Here is a 13,541-nt window from a genome sequence, read left to right on the forward strand (position 1 = left end):
GTTCAGAACCAAACAATTAATAATAACACACAGTAAGAGGTAGATAAGAAATATACTAGATGTATACAGTTTTAACGATGTGAAATGAATATGCTTTAATATATGAATATGAGCAGCCATTAGTCCAAATATATAGCGCAGAAGCCTATTGTGTAGTATATATATACAAATACACTAGGTTATAGTTAGAAAGGTTTTGTAATGTAAGTGTTAAGTGGTAAGATTACAATGAAAACGTTTACACTTCCTCAGCAGTCTTAAAAATAAATAAATACATTTCAAAAACAGTATCACAAAAGTAGTATTGAGTTCAAATTGCATTGTAGATTTCCTAAAATTGTCCATAATATGTAAAGAAGTGTGTTCTAAGTGTTCCATTAGCTGGGAAATGCTGAACCAATAGCTCATTCTTAACTCTAGATGGCGGTGCAACCTCATTATTCGCATGGTGAAGGTTTGGACTTGGTCAATTAAGGCAACTCTTCAAAGTAAGGCGGAATCTGATGCTTTGTTGCAAGTTTTTTTGGTAGGAAAGAAAATGATTTTTTTAATGGTTGCTAATGATCTAGGTTAGGTAATGGTATTATATGCCAACATTTAATGTCTGAAATTACAGATGATTCCATGAGGGGGAGCAGTTCGGTAACTTTTGAGACCAGCTACAGTAACCTGTATTAAGAGAGTTGTAAGCTTTCTGCCTAATTGATATTCCATAGGCAAAGCGGTCACATCAGTCATAAAATAAGGTCTTACAATAGTTTGATTTGTAAAGATGATTTTCTCCAGCTCCGTGGTCAAGGCAACGCATGAATGCACATGTTTATCAGGCGCCATGAATGTTCAATGCTTTAGAGATTCATGAATGATGGAATCGCTCTGATCACGTAACATCCTCCCTTCTTACACCGTGAAGAGAGTTCAACTGTTGTAACTCAGTCTTTGGAAAATTAGACGCACTTCAAGGAAACTCCCCTTGTTTGATTTCCAACCACTCAACCTCAAGATTCATCTGAAGACATCCTGTTGTATCAGCATTTCATTGTCATCCAAAGACACAAAAAGTCACATCAGCATCCCCTTTGTTTTCGGAAAAACGGCGTCTAGTTTTCACACTCAGGCCTTATGTATACCACAGAGGCCAATTTGTTTCACATCCTTTTTTATTTCATTACATACATAGCAAACTTTATAATTAAGAGTTTATGAAACTCACAGCACATTGTCTGTAGAAATAACACAATCCCTACAAACATTTAGAATTAACTCTAGTATAGAGTTCTGATTATACCTAAGAAAACCCAGAAAAAGTCCCATTCAGAATAAAACAACAACATCCAAATTGACTCACGCCAGACATACACCCACAGCAGATATGTACACATTCGTAAAAAGTTGCAACCAACAGTCTCCGGATCATTAGAAAGTCAGACTGGATGGGGGAAATTACACAGGGGTTAATATGTGAGATGATGTGGGACGTGTCGTAGAGAGGGTTCTGGTTGGATGAAGAATTTGACCCACATAAAGTAGGCTTGGAATGCAACACATAAATGAAAATAAAACAATGTACCAATGTTACTACTTCTACCTATAGGGGGTTCCAGGTTTTTGGAGGAGGGTATAACAAAGCTTGTTGCTTTCAATTTCCAATCCTGGCTTGCGCTTTGGTGTGTTGATTTGTCTGTCCGGGGGCCAAAGAATGAGTCTGTTTTCTTGCTCACGCACCACCGTTGATCCCCACTCATCGAGGAAACAGTCCACTTTTTCTGTCTTTTCTTCTATAGACCCTCCTCCTCCTCCTTCTTCTTCTTTTCCTCTCCCAAATACCTATCCCACCCTTTCTGCCCCTCTTGTCCTCTTGCCCGGAGTGAAGTGGAGACATGTGTTTCCCTGCACCTGCATGGAAAGAAAGGAAGAAAAGTGAAGTCAGATCTCTCCCTCTCACCCTCCCTCCCTCCCTGCAGAGGGAGAGCAGACAGACTGGCGCCTAGCAGGGAACTTTCATTAACCCCAGGCAGATAGCAATGAATCCGCTACACATTCACTGGCCTGTCTAATTGGCAACGCTAATGCGCAGGGCAAGGACACCATGGTCTTCACAAAGCACACCCTATTCTCGCTCATGTTAAAAGTTGCATTTTTAAGTCGTTTCAATTTGTAAATGAGAACAACACAATGTTGGAATTCTAAGCGAGTCTCCCCAAAAAATTCGTCCGCGCGTGCACCCGCGTGTCTCGTGATCACAGCGATTCCCGGGGAAGACGTTGTTGAGAATCATTGTCAAATAGTAGATACATACCGTGATCTGCAGTCCTCCTAATGGCACAACGGCCCTTCTTCTTTGGAGAAATTGCGAGCAAGGTCCGCAGCCTGAACGGAGGGCAAAATAAAAGCAGTGTTAGACGCAGACAATCCTCACAATTGAGTTGCATATAAATAAGCATGACTCAGTGTACGAGGGTGTAACAAGTATGCAGCAACTTATCCACTTGGAACGTAATCTTCTAAAACGGACTACATCGCAATATCAACGCCGTGCATGCAAGCGGAAAACGCATGACAGATTCCAGATGGATTTATTTAATTCAAACGCTATCTTTTGCAGAGATCTCCAGAATTATCCCACACTTAGCTATAGGCAGTACCCGCCAGTGTCTGGATGATGTCGGGAGGACAATCATCCGTGCACGCGCCCCCCTCACCTTTATTGACAAAACCATCTCCGGCGTGGCCGCGTCCTCCGCCTCCAGCGCGATCTGCAGGTCGAAGATGTAGTCGATGACGTGTTGCAGGATCTCCACCTGGCTGACCGACTTGTTCTGCGGGATGCTGGGCACCAGCTCCTTGAGCTTGGAGTAGCAGTCGTTCATGTCGCACAGGGCGCCCAGCGGCTCCTCCAGACACGAGTGTTTATTCCGGTTGATGGCGAGACTCTGCTCCGAAATGCAGCACACGGCCTTGTAGCAGCTCCTCACCGAGCGGACGGGACTGATGGCTTTCATTGTCGATTTAAAAACAAAACAAAACAGAAAACAATAACAACGCGGCTCGGCTTGGCGATTAGTTTTCTGAAGTGTTTTGGTTCCTCCTGTTGAGTCTTGTTTTATCGCTGTGCTGAAAGGCTGTAATGCTGTGACAGCGACGCACGCTAAGGTCTTTATACACAGCGCGCCCGCTGCCCGCCCCTTTCTCGCACCGTGCTCTGATTGGCCCGCGAAAAGAGCAATCCGATTCTCATTGGCTAATATCACCTTGTGGAAGGGTTGGAAAGAATGAGGAAATTAGGGCTGGGATGCCCTGAAGGGGACTGTCAATCAATTAGTGGCCTCTTCCAGGTGGTGCTATTTGTTTGAAATAGACAGATAGAACTTCTCAAAGGGGGGCACGTTGCAGGTTTTCAAGAATTGTCAGTTAAATGAGGAATTCTCTCCTTCACAACAAGCCTGTAAGTGTAGAAGTGATCGCAAGCAGAAAAGTATGTTTTCATTTTCGATTTTAGCACAGTTTCCATCTTGCTTTTACCTTCATCAACAGTTATAGCTTCAGAAAAATAAAATTCTTCCGAAATGAGGGTACCTTGTTATGATGCTCTATGTTACCATGATACGCATGACTATTTGTAATGATTGCTGTAAACACTTTCATTCATTCAAGTTTGGCTTCATGTCTGCGTAATGGCTCTGAAAACACTTAATGAAACAGAATGTAGAGAACAGAACGGTGTAGACGGTTATTATGATAGCCTATTGTACAATATGTATTACATAAATGTATGTGCTTGTTTCAAGACTCACTAGCCAGCAAAAATAAATATGTAAAAAATAAAATAAAATGGGTAAAAGGTCAATGAGAGGACAGGATAGTTTCTACATGAGTAAATAAATCAGGTTGTTTTGGTGATGGTCATAGGATGTGGATTTATTAACTGATTGTTTATGTTTTGATACTCCTGCTCATGTTCAGTTTCTTCGATCAACAACAATACACCCAGCAAAGAATACAAGTGTTTAATCCGTGCAGTCACTTAAACTGTTAAAATCATACCTACTTTTGAGGGAAAACAGCTTCATGAAACTGATATTTTAACAACTCCAAAGTTGCTCCGTTTTAGTTTACATCAAAGCACGTCCCTCTCTGCTCCTATTTGGGTCTTATTTTCCCCCTTTTCTCACAATCCTGTTTTGTAGAGGAATGCAGGCCTGAGCCAGCTGTGTGTCCTATCCCGGCCCAGCTGTGTTGATCTAACGCGCCAGTCCCAGACATGCTGGCGCCAGCCTCCCGACGTCATCCATTCACCCCAACGCGCACTCCCCTCTTTGGCAGACGGCCCGCCCTCCCACGTCCCGCACCGGAGGGGAGAGAAGCACCGGCGCTCACAGATCCCATTGGATGACCGGGGCTGTCACTCGCGGCCACATGTCGACGCCTCCACGCTTCTCCTCCTCCCGTCTGCAGTTGTGCTCGGAGAAAGTTTGAGGAAAGCCTTTGAAAACACCCCGTCATTTCAGTGCAACGGTGAATAATACAACATGGGCCCCGGGGACCAATCTGGTGCTGAAAATTAACAGGAAAGCAGTCAGCATGAGACCGTAATTAAAGACAGGGCAAATCCATGTCTAACTTTACACTTTGAGGTAATGTCCTTTTGCCTGTACAGTAGTTAGTTAAAGTGGTTGCTCAGCGGCCCGTGAGTGCCAGGATGTCGGCCTGGCACACATTTCACAACAACCTCGGACGTCTTACCAACTATCAATTTTAGGTTAAATGGTCGGCCATCGTAATTACGTCAAAGTTCCAATTAAGCAACCTTACATGCAACAAAAAATGTTGATTAAATGTAGTAATCGTCTGAGACAATGAGCCATTACAAAATGCATTCTTATCTCTATTTTGGGCACATTTGTACTCAAATGAAATGGGCACGGCTGGAGACATCCTCCCCATTATGCAGGGGTTTAACAGATGTTCGAGTCACTGTCTTCCTCCTTTCAGTGAGCCCCCTAATCCCCCACGACCGCTGACCCGCTACAACGAGCCACTCACTTTAGAGCAAACCAAAACGTTGAACCGTGAGACAGGACTTCATTCCAGCGCTATTCTGAAGATATATTGTGTGAGCGCTGCAGAGTATCCAAACAAGACTTTGACCTTAAATATCTTTTTTAAAATATGTCAAGGAGAAGTCAAATATTGCACACAATTTCCTAAGTCTGGTGGGAAAACAATTGTTCTTAGATGCTGATTTAGAAAACAGGGCTGTACGGGGTATTAAAGCCTGTGTGGAGTTGACACAAACATTATCCAATGAAAGCACCACCCCTGATTCTGTAGTTATTTCTAGGAACTGTTGGAGCTATTTCTAGGATATCAAAAAGGCCAACAGAGTATTTTTTTCCCTCCCATGACAGCGCTTGTCTGCAGATTCCAGAGTTCTCTGTGCGTAAAATATGTGTGAAACACACACACTTTCTCTCTCTGTCTTCCTCTCACACACACACACACACACATACACACACACACACGCAGTAGTGTGTCTGGGCAGGGATCAGGTGCTTGTCGGAAAGGCCCCGGACACAATCGGGTCTCTCTTTCAATGGATGGGAGAATTCCGAGCCTGGCGTCAGTGAGTCTGCCTCTCTCCCCGCCCTCCCTTCCCTCTCCCCTCTCCTCCGTGCAGCTGGACGCAGACAATCAAGCCATCAACAATCGCCATGCATAATTAGCAGCGCCCCTTCTCTCTCTTCTCTTTCCTACTTCTCCCTCCCTCCATTCAATTTTCAATCGGATATATTTTTTTATGCACATTCAACTAAGGTAGTAAAAAAAAAAAAAAACATTATCGCATAACTGTAATTCAACATCTGTTTCACCAGTTCTGGATCTCACATGATCACTCAGCTTTACCTCTCAAGGTACCTTCTTTCAACATAAACAAAGTACCTCTTTCTACTTCTGGTAACAACAGAACAGAGTCTAGAGTAATGAGGGTCATCTTGTGAGATGAGATAGAAGGAGGGAGGGAGGGAAACCACCATACTGCCATGTGGAGAGGCAGTGTTGTATACAGAAGGGTATCTTTTTCATCCACGAGTGCAGGCCCATCTTGGGAGGGATAATTAAGTGGCCGGAAACACACTGAAACTTAATTCTTTGTAACATTGGTGTGTGTCGTGCTGGATTCCTCCTCCTCCTCCTCCTCCTCCTCCTCCTCCTCCTCTGCTCTCTGTTTTCATTCTGTCCTTCATCAAAGACGCTACAGTCCTCTCCATCGGCTTTGAACAGCCTTCGGGTCCAGAACTTTGGTCCCTAGTGACCCGGGCGGCGACATGACATTTAATGCACATTGTTGATTCGTGCTGTTCACACTTTGGGCCTCTTGTTCAAGCTTGTGCGTAATGATTTTTCCTAGTTTTTATATGAGTGGATAGCCAATGTGTTCGGAAAGAAACTCACCCACGTACATCATTCATTGATTCATTTGGCCAGACATGGAGCATTTTAACAGAGATGTTGCATCATGGGAATTGTATAATTTATGGCACTTAACCCAGTGCCAAGGATTAAAACTCAGGATAGCCTCTGCCTCACCAATTTGAATCCCAGACTTTGTTGTAATGGAAAGCCATATCAAGATATTCACTTATGATTCATTTTTTTAAATCACAGGTGTGAACTACCGTTTGTCCCAACTTTATCTAAATCCAATTTGAACGTGAACACAAAGGGTGACTGAGACTTCTGCATCTTTGTTTTGCCACAAATTGGTACTATCTTCAAATTTCAAACAAAATCAATTTGTGCAGGAGTAGAGGTTCCATTAAACCTTTAAACCAGCCTACCGAAATAGTGGCCGTAAGGAAGTTGCGGCGATGTGGTGCTTGGAGGTACAATGCACCTTAATCCGTAATACTCCAGTAGTCAGTGACAAAGGGGAATAGAGCAACTCCACTGGCGCCGCCCTTTGTTGGAATTTTGCTGTTGTAATTATTGTGTTGTCAGGGGGCCCCATCCACGTCCTTGAGTGGTACATTTGTAAAGTTATATGACGTCCATCTAGTTCTGCGTGGAGGCCACACAACTCAATTGCAGGTGGGACACAAGCCACAGATGGCCACAAAGCCCACGGCCACCAAACAGGGCGAAAACAACTTGACTGTAATGTTCAGTGAGGCTGCCAGCTGTTGGTCACACTATTGTTTTGTTGTTTTCATCGTCCCTGACTGGAACGGTCCGATCATTCCTGCAATGAGGATAAACATCTGGCTTTGTGTAAGCATAGTATAGGCCGTACATCGTATCTCTCCACTTGGAACTGGTTAAGAATCTGAATTGTATGTGATGAGATTCGAATAATGACTCGACTTATTCTGGCGAGACATCACCACATCAAGATCATCACGTTTTTGTGTAATTGCTGGTCTTACTTTTGTTTTGCAACCGGGACATTTGTAGTGAATGCACTTCAAACTTGCATGAACTAAAACTTTCTCCGTGCAATTACAGACTGCCTCGGACAACTTGGTCGGTGAGACCCCACACAGAGTATGGCTTGTAGATAAAGACAGTGTTGGAGAGTGGGATCCAAATCCTTTCGTGCACATTCACGCCTTCATATTTAGTCTATTCTGGATGCTGAACTGTTCCTGAATACGGGACAAAAATGTAAGTACTGCAGCTTGATGCAGAAACCCAAGCTACATGGAGGAGAAGCCTGCAAGTTGCCGGCTTCGTCAACTTCGACGACTAAATCAAAAGAAAAGTAATCCTAAATGATTGCGTTTTAAGTTGCTGTGACATGTTCACCCGGCCTGTGCTCGGCGTAGTGATCGAGGCCCACTACAGCTATTCAATTCATTCACAGACCCCCGCGCTATGTTAGTTCATGCTTATGTCTTTGTGAGGATATGACATGATAGAAGATAGAGAAATGCAAACAGGAAATTTGTATGGGTAATCAGGAAGCCCCATGAAGAGATCAAGCGGAGAGAGTTGAAGAGCAGCACTGTGGAAAATGACTGGCGGATAAACTTGAGGGTGAATAACAAAAAGAAGAGACAGAGAGTCTTTGTTCAAAGTTGTACATGCTATTCACAATATGTCTGACGGAGAGTCGAGTATGCAGTGCATTCATACTGCATGTTGAAGCTAGAAATAAATGTCCAAATGTATGCAAGAACTTGTACGAGACGTGAGCTTAATGGACAATACTCAACCAACCTAAAATGCACCGTGGCGCTTTAGGCATATGGTTTGAATAATTAACATTTGGAAAAAATCAGTACAAATGATGGCGAGTGACGTTAATGCTCAGTCAGGAAGAATAAGGTGAGACAACACATAATGTACCCTGGAAAACACCTTCAACATTACAACATTTATCATTTGAATTGAGTGGAAGACGCTTTGATCGGACTGGTAACGATGAATGCACTCATGTGATGCAGAGAAGACGCTTTGCCTGATAAAAACTTGATAGTTGACAGTCTGCTGGTAGCTGTTCATCTAGTGAGTGGTAGATAGTACAAACTGATTAGCAGCGTGTGCAACTGATAAGCATGCAACGCAGTCAGAGAAAGAAAGACGTGGAGGAGCTTGACTACCGCTGCCGCTGCAGGGGTTCAGCTGGTCAGGCTTCACAAAGACACACAGAGGCCATTAGGTCCCTGGTGGGTATCTCTGCACCTGTGTGCGCGCGCGCGTGTGTGAGTGTGTGAGTGGGTGTGTGTCTCATGTGTTTCTAGGTCAAGTGGGTCGCTGACATCCAAGATGCGCTGCAGCAGTGACTTTCTCCTTCTGTCACAGGCTTTGTAGTCTTTCAACACTTTGTCTTTCTTCTGTCCCCACCCTATAATCACACACACACACACACACACACACACACACACACACACACACACACACACACACACACACACACACACACACACACACACACACACACACACACACACACACACACACACAATTACAATTACATGCATGCCACTCCTCCTCATTTCTCCTCATCCCCTTGTGCTGCTAATGAATTGAAACAGTGGGGACAGAGACATGATACACGGAAGACCCCCCCCCCCCCCCCCCGCTCCCCCGCCCCCTACACACACACACACACCCACACACCCTTACCCTTTCCTAATCTGGGTCAGTGGTGCCCCTCTTGGTCACCCGTGCAGGAGCCCTCCAGACGGAGGGGGCCGAGTGGGAGCAGAAAGGTCTGGGATCTCAGTGACCTGATTAAAAGCTCTTACACAGACTACTGAGCTCCGTAACCAATCAAAAACAACCCACTCCCCGGGCCTCGCTACTGGACTGTCTCTCACACTGTGTGGCTGTCGCATTCTCCTCCGCTTCTCCGCTTTCTCATTTAGAGTGATTAATATTCTCGTTCTGTACGTTTTCTGTTCACCCCCCCCCCACCCACCCCTCATTTTCTCCAGAACACAAACGTACACCCGTTTCCTCTGAAGGGGCTTTTTTTTTTAAATTGTGGCGGTGATGTTCACGGCCATACGTGATGGTCACGAGGCTTCGGGGAAAATGGACACTCTGACAACTGGTCAGCTGTGCGTTGCCATATTCCACTGAGGCTTTATGTAGCGAGTCTAAATTTGGTTTTGTGTGTGAACCATTAAAAACACATCATGTCAGCAACGTTCGCAATGCTCCAGTGTGTTTGTCTTTCGCCGTGGGAGTTTTCTAAAACTGATTGCTGTCCGTGAACCACTTTCGCCCATGACCCAGAGTTGCTCTATGGGAACCATTGCACCTCAGTTGACGCTGCTGTTGCTGCTTATGAGAAGCTATATATGCAAAGAAAAAAGAAAGAAGAAGAAATGCCTGAAAATCGAAATAAAAGCTAAAAGTAACTGAATCATGAGTAACACTACCAGGAAATGCCTGTATCTGTTTGTCCATGTTGGACCTTTTTTTTGTTTTTTGGACACTTCCTGTTAACATTCTCTAGCTGCTCTGTAATTTACTGAAAATGTCCTCACACCACTAAGTTAAGAGTCTGGTCAAAGTACAAAGTAGAGGGTCAAAGGCACTCAACATTGCTAAAAATGTCGCTTCCTCCAATTCCTCAGAATGGCCAAAAGAGGAATATGGTCTGTCGGGGCAGGAAAGAATGAATTCAAACAAAAGTAATATTATATGAAAATATATTTTAAAAGGTCGGTATGCCGAAAATACCGAAACTCTCTGGGCAGGTTTTTGCTCCCTAATAAGCTATTAAACTCAATCTGGCAGACCTGGATGATATTTTCACTTTTTAAAATTTGAATCACAGTTCTATTTTCTATTACCCGCTTAGAAACCTTTCCAGTTTGAGGCAGGAAACTTTGTCACCCCTTGTCTTTATTTACCATGATTGTACGTATGCTGTCATATCATCCTCACTCAAGGACAACAAACTGTCAATAATCTCTCACAAAGCCTCACAACATCCTTCAAATCTGTCTGCTTTGCGGCTATCAACGATTTTTGTTGTAATTTGGATTAATCAACCTTTCAAAAGCGGAGGGAGCAGTGAAATAGTGAAGGATAGAGATAGAGGCCACTGGGTCAGGCTGATGACCTCAACACAGTTAGCTCAGATAAAGACGAGCGCTTCAAACAGCACTGATAAGCTTCACAGTGAAGGACGCAGAGCAGCTCCTTTGGTCAAAACAAGAGATAGGTCTGACAAAGCCCAGTTTGTGAGAGGTGAGAATACTGCTAAACTGATAGAAATGATTGCGTCTCGCCATCCACCAAAAGCACAAGCGAAGATATGTTTCCCCCCTGTAGGTTTTTTTGGGGGGGGTTTTAGTGGAGGACAAGAGCGCTGCGTCGTCTGTCACTTTGCCACACCCCCTTTTATCTAATCAGCGTTAATACTGTCACGGGTGGCATTTTAAATGTGAAAAGGCTTCAGTCTGACGTGACAAACAAGCTACGACAACGTTAGTGGTCAATCGAACGCGCGTGTGTGTGTGTGTTCATTCCCATCGCAGCGGCCCTATAATGGCTGTTTAACAACCCCAGCAGCGCTCACCTGTGTCAACGCGCAGAGTGACTGAGTTAATTATTGTCCTCCAGTCGTCTGTAAGCCCCCAGAGAGACAGAGAGATTACGGACGACCAACTGCCAATCAGATAAACAGAGAAGCTACCTTCCTTCTCGTCCAAACATTAGAGTTGAACTGAATACCACCAGAAAGCATCGGCGTTTAAGACAATGCTCATGAATACATATGTTTTTTCTTGTTCAAGCCAGATGTGTGCCCCCCTCAGTTGATTCCACCCTCCCCGAACCAACAACAGCAGCCCACTGTTAGGCTAACCTCCTGGTGACTTTATCGCAGCATCTGGCAAACGTTAGGCTTCACCTGAACCCACCGTTTCATGCTGTAATATGAGCAGCGTTCTTACAGATGCGGCTTCAGTAGGCAAAGCTGTGCATGTGTGTGTGTGTGTGTGTGTGTGCGATCATGTATGTACTCTTGCATCTGTGTGCTCTCTGGGCTCAACTCCCCTCGCGAGGGTTTAGAAAAGACAATTGCTTGGTTCAGGATGGGAACCAAATAAGCCGGTGCAGGCACGGCAGGGGAGCCCCTTTCACAGGGCGCCACAATAACCACCCGGCCCCAGAGAACACGTCGCCTTGTGAACGCATGGCAGTGACAGTGTGTCGCGCACGTGGTTTGAGACGGGTCTATGTGTCCTTTTGTTAGCAGTGACTGATAAGGGAAAAAAAAAGAAGAAGAAGAAGAAAAAAACAGACAAGACCTATAGGACAATAATACCACACTCCCTGCACAGCTGGCATATTTTCTGAGAAGCTATTTCCTGTAAAATATTCTGACACGGGAATAATGATGGCTTTGATTGGGCCCCAGTTAACGGGAGGCACTTCCTGTTCTTTTGTACTGGTTTCATTGTGAGGCGATGGGTTGGAAGGGGGAGGAGGGGGTGAGGCAGGGTTTGAGGGAAACAGCTGCTGGAGATGACACAGTCAAGAACATCCCTGTGACCCCCCACCCCTCACACACACACACACACACACACACACACACACACACACACACACACACACACACACACAAAACACACACACACACACACACACACACACACACACACACATACACACACACACACACACACACACACACACACACACACACACACACACGCGTGCACACTATCACCTCTTGCATTGTTTGGTTTCAACCTGATTTCCCAACTGTTGACCCAGTTAAATCTTCTCTTAACCAACAGTGTGAGTGGAGCCAGTTGAAACACCGTTTTCACAAAGGCAGGAAGTGACCGTAAAGCCTTTGCTAAATTAGCAACAGAAATGTTACCCGGTGATTGGGTTACGGGCCATCGCGGCATCGTAAAGTTAAAGCCACTGGTCCCGATCATCTCTGACTAATGCCAGTACGAAGTTTAGTGTGGCTGTGTTCAGACAGCAGAGGGGCAGCACCTAGTGAACCCAATGACAAGGAACCAGCGTTAAACTTAATCCCCACTCCATTCAGATGACTGGCGGACAATTGTCAAATTCCAATTCGCCCCAAAACACACTGAATGAGCTGTTAATGTGGATTCAACAGCAGTGATACAGTATAATCAATAATATAGATTATTTTTTCGACATTACAGTAAATCTGTAATGAAAGGCCACGAAAAGGTTATGGTTTGTCTGTTTTGGGCATTTCTAAGATGTCTCACTTGTTATCTGTGAAGGAAAGTCTGCGGTTCTGGAGTTAAACACTGCAGAGCGCAGGTGTACGTTGAATTTATTAATCTTTGAGAAGAACCAACACGATGACACACGTGTGCAGATACACACCGGCATTTACCATCCGAGTTAAATTTTCCATTAGTGTTTTGCAGAGATCAGAAGTTGTTCTGCTTCCTGCCGCGCAGTGTTTCGCCACAGAAGCTAACCAGTGTTCATGCTCTCTCTGCTCTGCATTAGACATGATCACTGGAAAATCATCAGCACAACGACAACCGCTTACCACAAACACAGATGCATCAACACAAGCCCTGTTTCGCAATGATTCTTTTCCTTTTCTTTTTTCCCCACAACTTATTTGTTCATCCTAACATTATACTTTTCTAGTATTATATATATATATATATATATATATATATATATATATATATATATATATATATATATGAACTTTCTCTGAACATTCTTCTCCTTTTTTCTATTTTCTCTGTCACTCCAGTGCCAGTCTCCGAGGAGGGCTGATGTGAGCTCCAGATGTTCCAGTAGACGGGCTGGAGACAGAGAGGGCAGAGGGCTCCCCCATACCCCCTTCTTTTTCCCTCAGGTTGAATGTATTATGTAGCTGATGTTGTTTTGCACTTTGGCTTCTGTGCTTTCATACTCTCGCTTTAGCCTGAACATCACTCATTTAAGAACACCTCTGTTCATGTTTCAATATCAATTAACCAGCCAAACTATGCCTTTATTTATGTTCATACAAACTCCATCCACAGTGACGTAAGGAATGCCATTTTCTATGGAGATATATTGTCCTG

The 13,541-nt window shown here is 44.3% G+C and overlaps 1 protein-coding gene across 1 annotated transcript; it reads right to left on the minus strand.

Moving 5' to 3' along the window:
- Positions 1 to 1,142: 1,142 nt before the first annotated feature.
- Positions 1,143 to 3,156, minus strand: id3 (inhibitor of DNA binding 3). Its single transcript, XM_037487258.2, has 3 exons — positions 2,703 to 3,156; positions 2,300 to 2,370; positions 1,143 to 1,896 (listed from the first exon to the last, which is right to left on the minus strand). Exons 1-2 carry the CDS (start codon positions 3,000 to 3,002, stop codon positions 2,317 to 2,319), a joined length of 354 nt encoding a protein of 117 aa, XP_037343155.1. The 5' UTR covers positions 3,003 to 3,156; the 3' UTR covers positions 1,143 to 1,896; positions 2,300 to 2,316.
- Positions 3,157 to 13,541: the final 10,385 nt, after the last annotated feature.

Source organism: Pungitius pungitius, chromosome 14 (genome assembly GCF_949316345.1).
Source record: "Pungitius pungitius chromosome 14, fPunPun2.1, whole genome shotgun sequence".
Taxonomy (NCBI): Eukaryota; Metazoa; Chordata; class Actinopteri; order Perciformes; family Gasterosteidae; genus Pungitius; species Pungitius pungitius.